At 46.7% G+C, this 20,850-nt stretch overlaps 1 protein-coding gene across 1 annotated transcript in view; it reads left to right on the top strand.

Moving 5' to 3' along the window:
• coch (coagulation factor C homolog, cochlin (Limulus polyphemus)) overlaps window positions 1–20,850 on the top strand; it is a 123,834-nt gene that overhangs the window by 85,316 nt on the left and 17,668 nt on the right. Inside the window, exons 6-9 of the mRNA XM_078233175.1 lie at window positions 11,472–11,531; window positions 11,609–11,756; window positions 11,910–12,013; window positions 19,141–19,367. Of these exons, the coding sequence (XP_078089301.1) occupies window positions 11,472–11,531; window positions 11,609–11,756; window positions 11,910–12,013; window positions 19,141–19,367 (539 nt within the window). The remainder of the gene's footprint in view (window positions 1–11,471; window positions 11,532–11,608; window positions 11,757–11,909; window positions 12,014–19,140; window positions 19,368–20,850) is intronic.

Consider the following 20,850-nt stretch of genomic DNA (forward strand, 5'->3'; position numbering starts at 1 on the left):
CATTTGCTATCCTCCAGTCTTCTGGCACTGTTCCTGTAGACAATGACGACACAAAGATCAAAGCCAAAGGCTCTGCAATCTCCTCTCTAGCCTCCCAGAGAATCCTAGGATAAATCCCATCCGGCCCAGGGGACTTATCTATTTTTACCCTTTCCAGAATTGCTAACACCTCCTCCTTATGAACCTCAATCCCGTCCAGTCCAACAGCCTGCATCTCAGTACTCCCCTCGACAACACTGTCCCTCTGGGACACTTATCTGGGTTAAAGTCCATCTGCCACTTCTCTGCCCAGTCTTGCATCTTATCTATGTCTTGTTGCAACTGCTGACATCCCTCTACACTATCCACAACACCACCAACCGTTGTGTCATCAGCAAACTTGCCAATCCATCCTTCCACTTCCTCATCCAGGTCATTTATAAAAATCACAAACAGCAAGGGTCCCAGAACAGATCCCTGGGGCACTCCACTGGTGACCGACCTCCATGCTGAAAAAGACCCATCTACAACCACTCTTTGCCTTCTGTGGGCAAGCCAGTTCTGAATCCACAAAGCAATGTCCCCTTGTATCCCATGCCCCTTCACATTCTCAATAAGCCTTGCATGGGGCACCTTATCAAACGCCTTGCTGAAATCCATATAAACTATATCTACCGCTCTTCCCTCGTCTATGTGTCCAGTTACATCTTCAAAAAATTCAATTAGGCTTGTAAGGCATGATCTGCCTTGGACAAAGCCATGCTGGCTATTTCTGATCATACTATTAATAGTATGATTATCATACTATTAATCATACTATTAATCATTTAATGATTCTATGATTAATCCCATTTTTCAGCACTTGTCCCATATCCTTGAATTCTATGGTATTTCAAGAGCTCATCCAAATACTTCTTAAAGGTTGTAAGGTTTCCAGCCTTGACTACCTTCCCAGGCAATGCATTTCAGATTCCCACCACCCTGTGAGTGGAAATTATTTCTCAAATCCACTCTGAATTTCATGCCCCTTGCCCTAAAACAATGCCTCCTCATGGTTGACTACTCAACCAAGGGGAACAGCTGCTTCCTATTTACCCTGTCCAAACCCCTCCTAATCTTACTGCACCTCAATCACGACCCTCCTCAGCCTTCTATGCTCTAAAGAAGACAATCCAAGTCTATCCAATCTCTCCTTATAGCTCAAATGTTCCATCCCAGCCAACATCCTGGTGAACCTCCTCTGTACCCCCTCCAGTGCAATCACATCCTTCCTATTGTGAGGTGCCTAAAACTGCACACAGTACTCCTGCTGTGGCCAAACCAACATTCTCGATAGCTCCAACATTACCTCCTTGCTCTTATACTCTATGCCATGACTGATTAAAGCCAGTGTCCTATATGCCTTTTTAACTATCCTATTCATGTGCTCTGCTGCCTTCAGGGATCTGTGAATAATTACCCCAAGAACCATCTGTTTCTCTGAGCTTCCCAGTGTCCTGCTATTCATTAAATACCCCCTTGTCCTATTACTTCTTCCAAAGTGCATACCTCATATTTATCAGGGTTCAGTACCACCTGCCAGTACTCTGCCCATCTGGCTAAACCATCTATATCTTCCTGTAAGCTACTATCTGTCAATGAAATGATTGGTAATATTTACAGAAATATAACAAAAGACATTTTCTGCAGAACGATTTATCCGAATCTTTGTAATTAGAGTTTTAAGCATTCTTAAATGGTGATCGCCAAAGTCTGAACATCCTTTCAGATGTTTTACTGATGTCAACATTTCCATTAGCAGGTGGAACGTTTTATGAACTGAATATTGCATCTTTATGTTCTGTAATATTTGGCTTAACCTCCTCCAGGTCAGTCTCAAAATTGCAAAAACTCCAAAACAGAATTGGTGATTAGGAAATGTGTAGAATGCTGTCATCTCAGATAATGGGAAATAGCCCATTGTCAGACTGTTTAGGCCAAAACTATTATCTAGGATTATTTACAGGTAAAATATGTTACACAGAAGTAAAAAGAGGGAAGTTGACTGCTTTAAATAATATGTCAGTGTCACAACTTCCCTTGGTAAAGTTTTGTGATCAATACTGTTTGGGTCTAATTATTTGGTGAGGCCACAGCTAGAGAACTATGTGCAGTTCTGGTCACTACAAAGAACATAGAACAGTACAGCACAGGAAACAGGCCCTTCGGCCCTCCAAGCCTGTGCCACTCCTTGGTCCAACTAGACCAATTGTTTGTATCCCTCCATTCCCAGGCTGCTCATGTGACTATCCAGGTAAGTCTTAAACGATGTCAGCGTGTCTGCCCCCACCACCCTACTTGGCAGCGCATTCCAGGCCCCCACCACCCTCTGTGTAAAAAACATCCCTCTAATATCTGAGTTATACTTCGCCCCTCTCACCTTGAGCCCGTGAACGTCACTTCTGATCTGGGAAAAAGCTTCCCACCGTTCACCCTATCTATCCCCTTCATAATCTTGTACACCTCTATTAGATCTCCCCTCATTCTCCGTCTTTCCAGGGAGAACAACCCCAGTTTACCCAATCTCTCCTCATAGCTAAGACCCTCCATACCAGGCAACATCCTGATAAACCTTCTCTGCACTCTCTCTAACGCCTCCACGTCCTTCTGGTAGTGCGGCGACCAGAACTGGACGCAGTACTCCAAATGTGGCCTAACCAGCATTCTATACAGCTGCATCATCAGACTCCAGCTTTTATACTCTATACCCCGTCCTATAAAGGCAAGCATACCATATGCCTTCTTCACCACCTTCTCCACCTGTGTTGCCACCTTCAAGGATTTGTGGACTTGCACACCTAGGTCCCTCTGTGTTTCTATACTCCTGATGACTCTGCCATTTATTGTATAACTCCTCCCTACATTATTTCTTCCAAAATGCATCACTTCGCATTTATCCGGATTAAACTCCATCTGCCACCTCTCCGCCCAATTTTCCAGCCTATCTATATCCTGCTGTGTTGCCCGACAATGCTCTTCGCTATCCGCAAGTCCTACATTATAGGAAAGATGTGATTGCACTGGAGGGGGTGCAAAGAAGATTCACCAGGATGCTTCCTAGGATGGAATATTTAAGTTATGAAGAGAGGGATCGATAGGCTTGAGTTGTTTTTGTTGAGCAGAGAAGACTGAGGGGTGACCTGATTGAGGTGTGCAAGATTATGAGGGGCATGGACAGAGTGGATAAGGAGCAGTTATTCGCCTTAGTTGAAGGGACAGTCATGAGGAGACATAGATTCAAGGTGAGGGGCAGGAGGTTAGCGGGGATGTGAGGAAAAACTTCTTTACCCAGAAGGTGGTGACGGTCTGGAATGTGCTGCCTGGGAGGGTGGTAAAGGCAGGTTCCCTCACATCCTTTAAAAAGTATCTGGATGAGCACTTGGCACATCATAACATTCCGGGCCATGGACCAAGTGCTGGCAAATGGCATTAAGTAGGAGTTCAGGTATTTCTAATGTGTCAGTGCAAACTCGATGGACCGAAGGGCCTCTTCTGCGCTGTATGATTCTATAAGTTACAAAAAGACCATGAGGCTGGCCTATAGAACTTAAACATGGAGCAGTTTATTATATGTCTTTACAGCTCCAGGGTCAGTCCTAGACCGCCTCCCCGAGCTGCACCCTGGATGGAGCTTGTCCCCGGGACACCTGATCCGCTCTTTCAAAGCATGCACCCCCACCTACAACACCCCTCCCCCTTTATTTCAAAACTCCCATTAACGAGCGAACATGTATACAAGTGTAAATATTATACAGGCATTGTAGCGAATATATGTACATAGTAGGGATTATTTACAAAAATATGGAAAATCTTGGAAGAACAAACTCAGCTTCGGTGGTGGTTTTTCCTAGTCTCAGGAGCCTTTTCCAGGATAGTCTTCTGGCCCTCTGGAAGCTCCTGTTGTTTGGCGGACGCGTCCCTCTCCGATTGGCTGCTGTTGTCCGGTGATGATGCTGCTGCTGTCTCCTCCCTAGAGATGACCAACCCTGGCTTGGAAACACAGTTTTTTGAGAAAGTGACCAAGGAGGTGGATGGGGGCAAGGCAGTGGACGTGGTATATATGGATTTTAGTAAGGCGTTTGATAAGGTTCACCATGGTAGGCTTCTGCAGAAAATGCAGATGTATGGGATTGGGGGTGATCTAGGAAATTGGATCAGGAATTGGCTAGCGGATAGGAAACAGAGGGTGGTGGTTGATAGTAAATATTCATCATGGAGTGCGGTTACAAGTGGTGTACCTCAGGGATCTGTTTTGGGGCCACTGCTGTTTGTAATATTTATTAATGATCTGGATGAGGGTATAGTTGGGTGGATTAGCAAATTTGCTGATGACACCAAAGTCGGTGGTGTGGTAGACAGTGAGGAAGGGTGTCGTAGTTTGCAGGAAGACTTAGACAGGTTGCAAAGTTGGGCCGAGAGGTGGCGGATGGAGTTTAATGCGGAGAAGTGTGAGGTAATTCACTTTGGTAGGAATAACAGATGTGTTGAGTATAGGGCTAACGGGAGGACTTTGAATAGTGTGGAGGAGCAGAGGGATCTAGGTGTATGTGTGCATAGATCCCTGAAAGTTGGGAATCAAGTAGATAAGGTTGTTAAGAAGGCATATGGTGTCTTGGCGTTTATTGGTAGGGGGATTGAATTTAGGAGTCGTAGCGTTATGTTGCAACTGTACACAACTCTGGTGCGGCCGCACTTGGAGTACTGTGTGCAGTTCTGGTCCCCACATTACAGGAAGGATGTGGAGGCTTTGGAGAGGGTGCAGAGGAGGTTTACCAGGATGTTGCCTGGTATGGAGGGGAGATCCTATGAGGAGAGGCTGAGGGATTTGGGATTGTTTTCGCTGGAAAGGCGGCGGCTAAGAGGGGATCTTATTGAAACATATAAGATGATTAGAGGTTTAGATAGGGTGGATAGTGATAGCCTTTTTCCTCTGATGGAGAAATCCAGCACGAGGGGGCATGGCTTTAAATTGAGGGGGGGTAGTTATAGAACCGATGTCAGGGGTAGGTTCTTTACCCAGAGGGTGGTGAGGGATTGGAATGCCCTGCCAGCATCAGTAGTAAATGCGCCTAGTTTGGGGGCGTTTAAGAGATCCGTAGATAGGTTCATGGACGAAAAGAAATTGGTTTAGGTTGGAGGGTCACAGTTTTTTTTTAACTGGTCGGTGCAACATCGTGGGCCGAAGGGCCTGTTCTGCGCTGTAATGTTCTATGTTCTACATGGCTCAGGTGGCACCACTGGTTCCATCCTGGTCAGTTCTGGATTTTGATGAATCTCCCCCCTCCCCATTGGTGAGGTGTGGCAACAACTGGCCTGGAAATCTGCTTGGACTTTAACCTGGTGTTGTTAAACTTCTTACTGGAAATCTCCTCCAGACCAGCTCATCCCTGGTCTGAACCATGTACGACACTGGTCCTGTTTGAACCACCACAGTTGCTAGAATCCACTTTTCCCCTGACGTCCAGGGTGAAATTTTACGAGATTTTTTCTAAGTGTCCAGTTAGTCTGAAAATGGGAGAGTTCCAGATCTGTCTTTTGGGTGAGTTTTCAGGCCCAATCTTATGCACTCTGTCTCTGAAATTTTGGACCAGTCTGTTTCTGGCCAGAGAGGCTGTGGACGGGGATTAACTCATCAGACAGCCTGCAGAAGGGGGTATTGTGCACGTGCGTATCATGCATATCAACAGTAGCAGGGTCTGACAGACAAAAGGGGTGATTTTACCATCACGATGCATCCATTTTCGGGCACAGAAATTTGGTGAAGTTGGGCGTGAGTCGAGTAGCGCGACCTACGCCTGCTTCCACACCAATTTGCACTTTACCAAGGCCCAAAAATGGCCTACTATCAGATGGCTCTGTGCTGCTCATGGGGGGTCCTTTCGTGGCGGCCATGTTCCGTTTTGAGTCGGGAGGGTTCTGTGAGGGGGGCTGGGGGGCTGTTGCTCAGCAGGGTATCTGAAGTCCGACTTGCAGCACGGATCCGGGCCTCAGCATTGACCTCGGGTCTTGGGGATGCTGCTGGGTCCTAGTGCACGCAGCACTCTTCCAGCTGAAGGATGTGCCCAAAGCCCTTTGAAATTGCACTGCTGCAGTCTCAGAACTTTTCAAGCAGCAGTGTCTGTGCTCACAACTGCATGAGTGTTACTGGGAGGAGGATGGGGGGCTGTGTTGGTGGTGGGACTGTGGGTGGGGAATGGGGAGTGTGTGTTGTGGAGGCCTGTGGGTGGGGAATGGGGGGGCTGTGTTAGTAGGTGCCTGTGGGTGGGGAATGGGGGGGCTGTGTTAGTGGGTGCCTGTGGGTGGGGAATGGGGGGGCTGTGTTGGTGGGGGGATGGGCAGCATGGGCAGTGTGTGTTGCTGGCCTAGGGGCAAGCAGCTTTCCTTCGCCTCTCCATGTGCTTCTCACCTTCTCCAAATCCCAACACCCCCTTCAGATTGACAAGATGGCTTTTGCGATACAACCGATTGATCTTGCTGTTCTTGTGGTTGCTGCTGGAGCTGCGGTGGAGGAGGGAGGAGGATGAATTGTGGACACTGGAGGCCCAGGCCTTACCATTTGCAGGAGTAGAGGGAGACGGCCACTGGAGGCAGGAAGTGGCTGCTATTCATCTGGGGGAGGGGCGTAGGAGGAGGAGGGAGCGGAGACCCCGGCAGTTCCACACACGAGTGTCGTTTGAACAAGCTTTTTCTTTTTGCAGGCAGAGTGTGCATGGGGTGGCCTTAAAACAGCCCAGAAGACAGACCTGAAACTGTCCCAGTTTCAAGTCTACCCAGCACTTAGAAACAAATGGTAAAACAGCGCCCAGTGAGAGAGCTGTCAGGCTCCTGCTGCTGCAGGCAGCCTCATGAAACAGTCACTTCTCCCTCTGCAATTGCAGACGCCCGCAGACCAAGATGCAGCCCCTGTCGACCGCCGCCACACAGACCGACTGTGGACCCCCTCTCTCTTCCACTGATCGCGCATGTCCTCCCTCCCCCACCGATCATGGACCTCCTCCCTCCCACACCAAGTGCATGCAGAATGGCAGTGGGCCATGCCTGCCCCCAATGGCCCCACCCTGGCCCTGCCCAATGGGCATTGCCCAGATGCCTGGCTGGCATTGCCCAGGTGCCAGGGTGGCACTGCCAGTCCAGCACTGCCCAGGGGCACCCCCGCCTTGCACTCAGCCACCACGGGGGGGCCTTAATGGCCTCCAGTTCCACTGTCGAGGCCAACACATTCCTTGCCAGAGAGAACCTCTGCCTGTGAGGCCATACAGGCAAGCGAGCCGGACGATTGAGTGCCAGGCTTGCTTAACACATGTAAAGCCCCATTTAAATAAATTTAAATCAATTTAACAGCCTCTCGCCCATTTCTGGTAAGAGGCTAACCACACCTGAAATCTGGGTGTCATAAAATCACGCTGTTCGCAAAAACTGCCGCCATTCACGCTAGTCATTTTATGCCCAATGTTATGGCATTTTCCCACTGCAAAATAGGCGTAAAGTGGCGGTAAAATTGCACCCATAGTTTCTGGCCAAGACAAACTCCCCTCTTTGGAAAAAAGCAAAATACTATGGATGCTGGAATCTGAAACAAAAACAGAAAATGCTGGAAGATCTCAGCAGCTCTGATAACATCTGAGGGGTGAGAATAGAGCCAACGTTTCGAGTCTGATGAGGGCAGTGCACTCGAAGTTGTTGACATGGACTTTGACAAGGTACCGCATGGTAGGTTGTTGTTTAAGGCTAAATCTCACGGAATCCAGGATGAGGTAGCCAATTAAATACAAAATTGGCTTGACAACAGAAGACAGAGGGTGGTTGTAAGAGGGCTGTTTTTCAAACTGGAGGCCTGTGACCAGCGGTGTGCCTCAGAGATTGGTGCTGGGTCCACTGTTATTTGTTATTTATATTAATAATTTGGATGAGAACTTAGAAGGCGTGGTGAGTAAGTTTGCAGATGACACCAAGATTGGTGGCATAGTGGACAGTGAAGAAGGTTATCTAGGATTACAATGGGATCTTGATCAATTGGGCCAGTGGGGCGATGAAAGGAGTTTAATTTAGATAAATGTGAGGTGATGCATTTTGGTAGATCGAATCAGGGCAATTCGATCTACTGGTCAGAAGGGTTGGAACCTCAAAGTTGAGGACCTTCTAAAGAGGAGACAAAAACAGAAAATGCTGGAAAATCTCAGCAGGTCTGACAGCATCTGTGGGGAGAGAATAAAGCCGGAGAGAACCTCTGGATTTACTCAGTTAATGGTTAATGCCAAGAGAAAAAAGAAAAGAAAACCTAACTAGTCACCAGCCAATCACTTATCTGCTGGCTGTGACATCATGGTTCGATTTTTTTCTACTTCTCATTGCCCGCGAATCTCCCTCGAAGGTCCACTTCTCCGCTCCTCCCAAAAATGAGCATCTCTTTCCCCTCAGCACTGAATTTCCACTCGGCTCCAAATTCCTGATACCCTTGCTCTGGCTGAAATCTCACTCTGGCTGACTGGTCTTGCTCAAGCTCATTGTACAAGACATTAGTAAGGCCACATTTGGAATACTGCGTACAGTTCTGGTCAACCTATTATAGAAAGGATATTATTAAACTAGAAAGAGTGCTGAAAGGGTTTACTAGAATGCTACCGGGACTTGATGACTTGAGTTATAAGGAGAGGCTGGATAGACTGGGACTTTTTCCCCTGGAGCGTAGGAGGCATAGGGGTGATCCTCTAGAGGTGCATAAAATAATAAGGGGCATAGATTAGCTAGATAGTCAACATTTTTCCCAAAGGTAGATACCAACTTCATAACCACCACCTTGGGCCACTTGGAGTGAGCATCGATGACCACTAGTAACATCTGTTCCTCTACTGGTCCCACACAATTGACATGAAACTGCTGCCACAGTGATTGGGGACATTCCCATTGGTGTTGGGATGACAGCGGTGGGGCTTTCCTTACTAATATGCAGGATTCACATTATCCTGCTTTCTCCTCAATCTGGGAGTCCAAATTTGGCCACTAAAAGTAACTCCTGGCTATTTCCTTCATTTGCACCACCCCGGGGTGCTCTTGGTACACTTGTTCTAGCACTTTTCCTCTTAACGGGGAGGAATATCAGCACTCATCCCCCACATTAAACACCCTTAGAAACCTTAGAAAACCTTAGAAACCCTACAGCACAGAAAGAGGCCATTCGGTCCATCGAGTCTGCACCGACCACAATCCCACCCAGGCCCTACCCCCCATATCCCTACATATTTACCCACTAATCCTAATCATTAGTAGGGATTAGTGGGTAAATATGTAAGGATATGGGGGTAGGGCCTGGGTGGGATTGTGGTCGGTGCAGACTCGCTGGGTCAAATGGCCTGTTTCTGTACTGTAGGGTGTCTATCTATCTATCTAATCCCTCTAACCTACGCATCCCAAGACACTAAGGGCAATTTTAGCATGGCCACACATCTTTGGACTGTGGGAGGAAACCGGAGCACCCGGAGAAAACCCACGCAGACACGAGGAGAATGTGCAAACTCCACACAGACAGTGACCCAAGCCGGGAATTGAACCCAGGTCCCTGGAGCTGTGAAGCAGCAGCGCTAACCACTGTGCTACCGTGCCGCCCTCATGACCCATATGACACAGACAGCTCCTACCTCCTGGACAGGTAAGGCCATAATTCTAGGTGATTCCTATGACTTGTCCTCCCTCTCAGGACTAAGTCCGCCACTTGCTTCAAAACTGGGCCATTCCAGGTAACATTCCGCACCTGACTCACTGACACCGGCACCTTGTCTTCTCCCCAGTTTCACAATTGTTTATTTGATTTTGAATTGCCTGATCATCTTTATTGAATTCATTTTAATTTAGCCTGTATGAAATGACAATTGTCAGTCAAAATTTATATACTGAAACAGAAAGACAAATTGGATTAGATGGATTTTGCAAGAGGATTATTTTGGAGTGTACATTTGAAAAATGTTAATGTAATGAAAATGCAAAAGATTTAGCAAATACACATGAAGATAATAGAATCATAGAACCATACAGCGCAGAAGAGGCCCTTCAATCCATTGAGTCTGCACCGACACATTAGAAACACCTGAACTCCTACTTAATCCCATCTACTAGCATTTGGCCCATAGCCTTGAATGTTATGATGTGCGAAGTGTTCACCCAGGTACTTTTTAAAGGGTATGAGGCAACCTGCCTCTACCACCCTTCGAGGCAGAGCATTCCAAACTGTTACCACCCGCTGGATAAAAATGTTTTTCCTCACGTCCCCCTAAATCTCATGCCTTGAACCTACGCCCTCACCTTGAACCTATGCCCCCTCATGATTGCCCCTTCAACTAAGGGCAACAGCTGCTCCTTATCCACTCTGTCCATGTCCCTCATAATCTTGTACACCTCAATCAGATCACCCCTCAGTCGTCTCTGCTCCCAACGAAAACAACCCAAGCCTACGCAACCTCTCTTCACAACTAAATGTTCCATCCCAGGCAGCATCCTGGTGAATTTCCTCTGCACTCCCTCCAGTGCAATCATAGAACCATACAGAACAAAGGGCGGCACGGTAGCACAGTGGTTAGCACTGCTGCTTCACAGCTCCAGGGACCTGGGTTCGATTCCCGGCTTGGGTCACTGTCGGTGTGGAGTTTGCACATTCTCCTCGTGTCTGCGTGGGTTTCCTCCGGGTGCTCCGGTTTCCTCCCGCAGTCTAAAGATGTGCGGGTTAGGTTGATTGGCCATGCTAAAAATTGCCCTTAGTGTCCTGGAATGCGTAGGTTAGAGGGATTAGTGGGTAAATATGTAGGGATATGGCGGTAGGGCCTGGGTGGGATTGTGGTCGGTGCAGACTCGATGGGCCGAATGGCCTCTTTCTGTGCTGTAGGGTTTCTAAGATTTCTAACCATAATGTAGCAACCAGAACTGCACACAGTACTCTAGCTGTGGCCTCACCAAAGTTCTATATAACTACAACATGACTTCTGTGCTTTTCTAATCTATGCCTCGATTGACAAAGACAAGTGCCCCATTTGCCTTTTTCACCATCCTAATAACATGCCCTTTTGCCTTCAGAGACCTGTGGACAAATACACCAAAGTCCCTTTGTTCCTCAGAACTTCCTAGTGTCATGTTGTTCATTGAATACTTCCTTGTCAAATTATTCCTTCCAAAGTGTATCACCTCACATTTTTCAAGAGTTAAATTCCAAATTTAAGGACTTAATACACAAATCTTTACTGTGTGGTACTGACATTTTTAACAATATAGCAAAGACTGTAACAGGCAAATGATTACAAATAAATATTTTGCAAGATTATATCAGGTTTTCTGAAAAAAGCTGTCCACATTAAAAAAACAATTTCTCTCTCTCAATTTCAAAAATATAATCAATTCACGCATGCACCAAAACACAATGCATAGAAAGTGTACTTCAACTAATGTTTTACATTATTGAAATATTGTAGCACGACCTACAAAGAAAAAAGCTGCAAAAATTGGAAAAAAGAATTCAAAGGTCAACAAAGGTAAGTGTTCCTCCGCACCCAATTGTTTTTAAAATCTGTTTCTCAAATAGATTGAACAGTAATTCTTTCACCCACAGAGTGTAAAGCTGACATTGCCTTCTTGCTTGATGGAAGCTGGAATCTTGGTAGACGCAGATTTAACCTACAGAAGAATTTTGTCATTCGAGTTACCACTTTGCTTGGTGTTGGACCACAAGGACCACTTGTTGGCGTTGTACAAGTCAGGTAAATGAAGTGGGGAAAAATTGTGTAAAATTACTTTCTAAATCATTGCTTAAATCAAACTTGACCAATATTTGCATCCAATCAGTGAAAGTGCCTGAACTGGTATGAGTAACAATGATATTTTCTGTTGCACTTTATATATTACTTATACAGTGAGAGTCCTAAAACTGAGTTCATCTTGAAAGAATTCACTAATTCAAAGGATGTGATCAGTGCCATCAAAAATGTGACTTACAGGGGAGGCAGTACTAATGTTGGTGAGTGACATGCTCAATAATGTATTTTTAATTTTAGAAAATTTGTGTTTTTCCTATTATAAGGTCTGTTTCATGGGTAACACGTATAGAGAGGTGGTCATACCACAGGCTCAAACTCCACAGGTAGGAAGGGAATGGGTAACCACCAGGCAGAGCAAGAGGACTAGGCAGGCAGTGGAGGAATCTCCTGTGGCTGTTCCCCTGCAAAACAGATATATCGTTTTGGATACTACTGATGGGAATGGCCTTTCAGGGGAAAATAGCAACAGCCAAATTCGTTGCACCATCTGCTGCACAGGGGAGGAGCAATAGATATCAACTCCTCATGCATGTAGTTGTCATGGTACACATTGGTACAAACAACATAGGTAAAAGAAGGAATGAGGCCCGAAAAGCAGAATATAGAGAGCAAGGAAGCAAGCTGAAAAGTAGGACCTCAAAGGTAGTGATCTCAGGATTACTACCTATGCCACATGCTAGTCAGAGTAGAAAAGCAGGATATATGAGGTGAATATGTGGCTGAAGAGATGGTGTTAGGGGGAGGGTTTCAGATTCCTGGTGCATTGTGACCGGTTCTGGGGGAGGTGGGACCTGCACAAATGGGACAGGTTATACCCGTGGGCAGGACCAGGATTGATGTCCTGGGGATGGGTACTTGCTAGAGTGATTGGGGAGGGCATAAACTAATATGGCAGGAGGTTGGGAACCTATGTAAGGATTCAGAGCAGGAGGAATTAAAACAAGAGGAAAGGACAGCAAGAAGAATAAGGAAAGTGATAGGCAAAGAAATCAAGGGTCAGAGTCAGATAAGGACTGAGTAAAAAATAGTAGGAAAGGAAAAAGAAATGTTAAAAGTGCCCACCTTAAAGTTTTGTATCTGAATGCTCGGAGCATAGAAACATAGAAAAACTACAGCACAAAACAGGCCCTCCGACCCCACAAGTTGTGCCGAACATATCCCTATCTTTTAGGCCTACCTATAACCCTCCATCCTATTAAGTCCCATGTACTCATCCAGGAGTCTCTTAAAAGACTCTATTGAGTTTGCCTCCACCACCACTGATGGCAGCCGATTCCACTCGCCCACCACCCTCTGTGTGAAAAACTTCCCCCTAACATTTCCCCTGTACCTACCCCCCCAGCACCTTAAACCTGTGTCCTCTCGTAGCAGCCATTTCCACCCTGGGAAAAAGCCTCTGAGAGTCCACCCGATCTATGCCTCTCAACATCTTATACACCTCTATTAGATCTCCTCTCATCCTACGTCTCTCCAAGGAGAAAAGACCGAGCTCCCTCAGCCTATCCTCATAAGGCATGCCACATCCTTGTAAATCTCCTCTGCACCCTTTCAATTTTTTCCACATCCTTCCTGTAATGAGGCGACCAGAACTGAGCACAGTACTCCAAGTGGGGTCTGACGAGGGTCTTATATAGCTGCATCATTATCCCCGGACTCCTAAACTCAATCCCTCGATTGATAAAGGCCAGCACACCATACGTCTTCTTAACCACCTCCTCCACCTGCGGGGCCAATTTTAGAGTCCTATGGACCCGGACCCCAAGGTCCTTCTGATCCTCTACAGTACGAAGAGTCTTTCCCTTTATATTGTACTCCTTCAAAGGACATAGATAGGATGCAAAGCTGGGCTGAAAAATGGCAAATGAAGTTTAACCCTGATAAATGTGAGGTGATTCATTTTGGTAGGACAAATTTAAATGTGGATTACAGGGTCAAAGGTAGGGTTCTGAAGACTGTGGAGGAACAGAGAGATCTTGGGGTCCATATCCACAGATCTCTAAAGGTTGCCACTCAAGTGGATAGAGCTGTGAAGAAGGCCTATAGTGTGTTAGCTTTTATTAACAGAGGGTTGGAGTTTAAGAGCCGTGGGGTTATGCTGCAACTGTACAGGAACTTGATGAGACCACATTTGGAATATTGTGTACAGTTCTGGTCACCTCACTATAAGAAGGATGTGGAAGCACTGGAAAGAGTGCAGAGGAGATTTACCAGGATGCTGCCTGGTTTGGAGGGTAGGTCTTATGAGGAAAGGTTGAGGGAGCTAGGGCTGTTCTCTCTGGAGCGGAGGAGGCTGAGGGGAGACTTAATAGAGATTTATAAAATGATGAAGGGGATAGATAGAGTGAACGTTCAAAGACTATTTCCTCGGGTGGATGGAGCTTTACAAGGGGGCATAACTATAGGGTTCATGGTGGGAGATATAGGAAGGATATCAGAGGTAGGTTCTTTACGCAGAGAGTGGTTGGGGTGTGGAATGGACTGCCTGCAGTGATAGTGGAGTCAGACACTTAAGGAATATTTAAGCGGTTATTGGATAGGCACATGGAGCACACCAGGATGACAGGGACTGGGATAGGTTGATCTTGGTTTCAGATAAAGCTCGGCACAACATCGTGGGCCGAAGGGCCTGTTCTGTGCTGTACTGTTCTAATTTCTAATCTAATTTTTTCATCCCATTTGACCTACCAAAATGGACCACGACGCATTTATCTGGGTTGAAGTCCATCTGCCACTTGTCCGCCCAGTCTTGCATCCTATCTATGTCCCTCTGTAACTTCTGACATCCCTCCAGACTATCCACAACCCCACCAACCTTCGTGTCGTCGGCAAACTTACCAACCCATCCCTCCGCTTCCTCATCCAGGTCATTTATGAAAATGACAAACAGCAAGAGTCCCAGAACAGATCCCTGGGGCACACCACTGGTGACCGACCTCCATTTAGAAAAAGACCCATCTATACCCACTCTCTGCCTCCTTTGGGCAAGCCAGTTCTGGATCCACTGGGCAGCAGCCCCTTGGATCCTATGCCCTCTCACCTTTTCTAGAAGCCTTGCATGGGGGACCTTATCGAACGCCTTGCTAAAATCCATATAAACCACATCTACCGCCTTCCCTTCGTCAATGTGTTTAGTCACATTTTCGAAGAACTCCACCAGGCTCGTAAGGCACGATCTGCCCTTGACAAAGCCATGCTGAGTATTCTTGAGCATACTAAACCTCTCTAAATGCTCATATATCCTGTCCCTCAGGATCTTCTCCATCAGTTTACCAACCACTGAGGTTAGACTCACCGGTCGGTAATTACCTGGGCTATCCCTATTCCCCTTCTTGAAAATAGGAACCACATCCGCAATCATCCAATCCTCCGGCACCTCTCCCGTCTCCATCAACGACACAAAGATAATCGCCAGAGGCTCTGCAATCTCTTCCCTCGCCTCCCACAGCAACCTGGGGTACATCCCATCCGGACCCGGCGACTTATCTATCTTGATGCCATTCAAAGATTCCAGCACAACCTCTTTCTTAAAGTCCACATACTCAATCCTTTCAGTCCACCGCACGCCCGCAGTACATCCACCCAGGTCCTTCTCCTCTGTGAAAACCAAGGCAAAATACTCATTAAGCACCACTGCCATTTCTACTGGTTCCGTACAGACTTTCCCGCCTTCACCTTTTATAGGCCCAATTCCGTCACGTCTCATCCTTTTACTCTTCACATATTTATCGAACGCCTTAGGGTTCTCCTTCATCCTACCTGCCAGGGCCTTCTCGTGACCCCTTCTGGCTCTCCTAATTTCCTTCTTTAGTCCCTTCCTACAAGCCGTATACTCTTCTAAATCCATCTTCGCCCAGCTCTCTGAGCCTTTTGTACGCTTTCCTTTTCTTCTCGACTAGGTCCCGCACAGCTTTCGTGCACCACGGTTCCTTTAACCGACCAACACCTCCCTGTCTGCTCGGAACGTTGTCCTATAGAACTCTAGACAAATATTCCTTGAAAAACTGTCACCTCTCTTCAGTACATTTCCCCGAGAATACCTCCTTCCAATTTACTCCTCTAATTTGCTGTCTAATGTCTTCATATTTCCCCTTACTCCATATAAACACTTTCCAAGCTTGCCTGATCCTCTCTTTTTCCAATGCAAGCCTAACGGAGATAGAGTTATGATCGCTATCCCCAAGATGCTCTCCCACTGAGAGATCTGACACCTGTCCAGGTTCATTGGTCAGTATCAGATCAAGGAAACCTTCCTGAACACACCTAACGAACTCTTCCCCATCCAATCCCCTTACCCTCGGGATATTCCAATCTATGTTTGGGAAATTAAAGTCTCCCATCACAACAATTCTGCTATTACTGCATCTCTCCAGGATCTGTTTCCCTATCTGCTCCTCCACCTCCCTGTTACTATTGGGCGGCCTATAGAAAACTCCCAGCATAGTGACCGGCCCCTTCCCACTCTGAACTTCCACCCACAGAGACTCGGTGGACAATCCTTCCACAGCATACACCTTCTCTACAGCTGTGACACTATCCCTGATCAACAGTGCCACTCCACCCCCTCTCTTGCCTCCCTCCCTGTCCTTCCTGAAACATCTGAATCCCGGCACCTGGAGTATCCAGTCCTGTCCCTGAGACATCCAAGTCTCCGTAATGGCCACCACATCACACTTGCAGGCATCAATCCACGCTCTGAGCTCATCCTCTTTATTCACTATACTCCTGGCATTAAAGTAAACACATCTCAATCCTTTGGCCTGAGCTCTCCCCTTCTCTATCCCTGTCCATCCGCCCTCTTGCACTGCCTATAACCCTTCTCTGTTTGCGAGCTACCTTTCTCACTCTCAGTCACCTCATTGTTCCCCTCCCCCCAGCCTATCTAGTTTAAACTCTCCCCAGTAGCCTTAGCCAACCTTCCCGCCAGGACATTGGTTCCCCTGGGATTCAAGTGCCACCCGTTTTTTGTGTACAGGTCACACCTGCCCCTAAAGAGGTCCCAATGGTCCAGGAACCTGAATCCCTGCCCCCTGCACCAGTCCCTCAGCCACACATTCATCCTCCACCTCACTCCATTCCTGTCCTCACCTTCCTGTGGCACAGGCAGCAATCCTGAGATTACTACCTTTGCTTTCCTCCTTCTCAGCTGTCTCCCTAATTCCCTATACTCTCTTTTCATGACCCCTTCCCCCTTCCTACCCACATCAGCGGCACCAATATGTACCGCTACCTCCGGCTCCTCTCCCTCCCACCTCAGGATTTCTGGGACTCGCCCAGCGACATCCTGGATCCCGGCCCCAGGGAGGCAGACCACCATCCGAGACTCCCGCCTGCCTCCACAAAATCGCCTGTCCGTCCTCCTGACTGCCGAGGTCCCCGATTAATACTGCCTTCCTCCTCTTTTCCTTAGCCCTCTGAGTTACAGGGCCGGACTCCACCCCGGAGACACGGCCACTGCTGCTTCCCCCAGGTGGGCTGTCCCCCGCAACAGTACTCAGGCAGGAGTACTTGTTGTGTAGGGGCACACCCACCGGGGTGCTCTCAATCACCCGAGCTTTCCCCTTCCTGGCCGTCACCCACTTGGCCTCCACCCGTGGCCCTGGTGTGACCACCTGATGATAGCTCTTGTCTATCACCTCCTCATTCTCCCTTAACAGCCTAAGATCCTCGAGCTGCAGTTCCAGCTCCCTAACACGGTCCCTCAGGAACCGCAGCTCGACACACCCCTCACAGATGTGGATGTCCGGGAGGCCAGGTGCCTCCAGGACCTCCCACATCCTACACTGCGAACAACACACTGGCTTAACACTCATATTTGCCCCTTTATATCAAGGTACACAGAGAACCGATGGATGTGGTTTATTTAAACTTTCAGAAGGCTATCGACAAGGTATCACATAACAGACTACTATGTAAAGTTAAAGTGCATGGGATTAACATAGAAACATAGAACATAAAACAGTACAGCACAGTACAGGCCCTTCGGCCCTCGATGTTGTGCCGAGCTTTGTCTGAAACCAAGATCAAGCTATCCCACTCCCTATCATTCTGGTGTGCTCCATGTGCCTATCCAAATAACCGCTTGAAAGTTCCTAAATGTCCGACTCCACTATCACTGCAGGCAGTCCATTCCACACCCCAACCACTCTCTGAGTAAAGAACCTACCTCGGACATCCCTCCTATATCTCCCACCATGAACCTTATAGTTATGCCCCCTAGTAACAGCTACATTCACCTGAGGAAATAGTCTCTGAACATCCACTCTATCTATCCCCCTCATCATCTTATAAGCCTCTATTAAGTCACCTCTCAACCTCCTCTGCTCTAAAAAGAAAAGCTCCATCTCCCTCAACCTTTCCTCATAAGACCTTCCCTCCAAAAATTGTGAATAGTGTCTTGAAATGAATAAAAAGCTACTTAGCAGACAGGAAGCAAAGCATTGGCATAACTGGGTATTTTTCTGGTTGGCAGGCTGTGACTAGTGGGGTACAGCAGGAATCTGTGCTAGAGTCCCAATTGTTCACAGTATATATTAATGATTTGCAAGAGGGAACTGAATGTATTATCTCCAAATATACAGATGATACAAAGTTGGGTGGGAGGGTGAGCTGTGAGGAGGATGCAGAGATGCTTCAGACTGAGTAAGAGAGCATACACATGGCAAATGTGAGGTTATCCACTTCAGTAGCAGTAATAGGAAGGCAGATTATTATTTGACTGGGTGTAAATTGAGGGAGGTAGATACTCAGCAAGATCTTGGAGTCCTCCTGCATCAGATGCTGAAAGTAAGCATGCAGATACAGCAGGCAGTAAAGAAAGCAAATGGTATGTTGACCTTCATAACAGGAGGATTTGAGTATAGGAATAGGGATGTTTTGCTGCAATTATAAAGGGCATTAGTGAAGCCACACCTGGAGTGCTGTGAGCAATTTTGGTGTCCTTGTCTGAGGAAGGATGTCCTTGCTTTAGAAGGAGTACAGCGAAGGTTTACCAGGCTGATTCCTGGGATAGCAGGTCTGTCATTTGAGGACAGTCTAAGTCAGCTAGGATTGTCTTCATTGGAGTTTAGAAGAGTGAGAGGGGATCTCATAGAAACTTATAAAATTCTATGAGGATTAGACAGGGTAGATTCAGAAAGAATGTTCCCAATGTTGGAGGAGTCCAGAACTAAGGGTCATAGTTTGAGGATAAGGAGTAAACCTTGGGATGCTCTTTTGGAGAGTCAGTGCAGACTCGATGGGATGGATGGCCTCTTAACACACTGTAGGGATTCTATGGTTCTGTAAACATTCTTTTAAAACTATTCATAATGTTAATTTTATACACTAGGTAAAGCACTAATCCATACAACAGAAAGCTTTTTCACACCCGATAAGGGTACTCGGACTGGGTATCCAAAAGTTATAGTTGTTCTGGTGGACGGTTGGCCCTCAGACGAAATTGAAAGAGCAGCAAATCTGGCCAGAGAATCTGGCATGAATGTTTTTATCGTCTCAGTTGCAAAGGCTCTACCAGAAGAACAAAAGATGGTTTTGGACCCCAATTACATGGAAAAGGTAAGGCCATTGCACAAGCTATTATAATTAAAACATAAAAACATAAGAAATAGGAGCAGGTGTCCAACAATTGGGCCCTAGAACCTGCTCCACCAGTCAATAAGATCTGATGTGGCCTTAACTCCAATTTCCTGCCTGACCCCATACTGCTTGCTTTGCTTGTCAGTCAAAAATCTATCTAACTCAGCCTTGAATATATTCAATGACCCAGCCTCCACTGTTCACTAGGGAAGAGAGTTCCAAACATTAATAACCCCGAAAAAATAAATTCTTCCTCATCTCCAACTGAAGTGGAGTCCCAAAGGGCAGAGGAAATGCTCCAAGGACTCCTGCAAAGTCTCCTTGACAAAGTGCAACATGTGGGAACTCCTGGCCCAAGGCCACCCAAAGTAGAGGAAAAGAATCTGGGAGAGAGCTGAATACTTCAAGTTTCATCGCCAAGAGCAAGCTGAAGCCAAGTATCAACAGCCAAAGGAGCATGTGGTAACCCAGCCATCCACCCCCCCCCCCCCCCCCCCACCAGCTCCTCCAACCACCACCTGTGACAGAGACTGTAGGTTGTACATTGGACTCACTCATTTGAGAACCCAGTTTAAATGTGGAAGCAAGTCATCCTCAACTTCGAGGGACTGCCGAAGAGAAAGATATATTTCATTAAGATCACTTCTCATTCTTCTAAATTCCAATGAGTACAGGCCCAACCTGCTCAACCTTTCCTAATGGGACATCCCCTTCATCCCAGGAATCAACCTAGTGAATCTTCTCTGAATTGCCTCCAATTCAAGTATCTCTCTCATTAAATAAGGTGACCAAATCTGAAAGCAGTACTCTAGTTGTGGTTTGAGTTAAAGGGTCTGCCATTTAAGATGGAAATGAGGAGAATTATTTTTCTCTCAGAAGGCCATTCATCTGTGGAAATTTCTTCCCAAGAGGGCAGTGGAGCAGGGGCATTAAATACTTTAAAGGCTGAGTTCACTAATTCCCAACTGACAAGGAAGGCAAAGGGCTGAGGAGTAGACGGAAAGCAGAGGCGACAATCAGATCAGCATTGATCTTATCAAATAGCACAACAGGCTCGAGGGCCAAATGGCCAACTCCTATCCTGATTCATATGTTCAGTTCATATGTACAGTTGTAGTAAGACTTCCCAATTTTTATTCTCCATCCTCCTTGCAATAATGACCAACATTTTGTTTGTCTTCCTAATTTGTGATTCATGTACAAGGACTCCCAGATCCCTCAGTACTGCAGCATTCTGTAGTCATTCTCCATTTAAATAATATTCTGTTTTTCTACTCCTCTTTGTTAAGGGCTATGGAAAAACTCCTTAAATGTTTGGCACTGCACTGCCAATTCCTTTTAACTATTTTCCCAGTCCACTTTAACCAACTCTGTCTTCATACCTTGTAATTGCTTTTATTTAAGTTTAAGACACTGGATGGAATTGTCTCAGAGATTGGCAAAGTCTGATTTCAGGTGAGGC

This window comes from Mustelus asterias, chromosome 18 (genome assembly GCF_964213995.1).
Source record: "Mustelus asterias chromosome 18, sMusAst1.hap1.1, whole genome shotgun sequence".
NCBI lineage: Eukaryota > Metazoa > Chordata > Chondrichthyes > Carcharhiniformes > Triakidae > Mustelus > Mustelus asterias.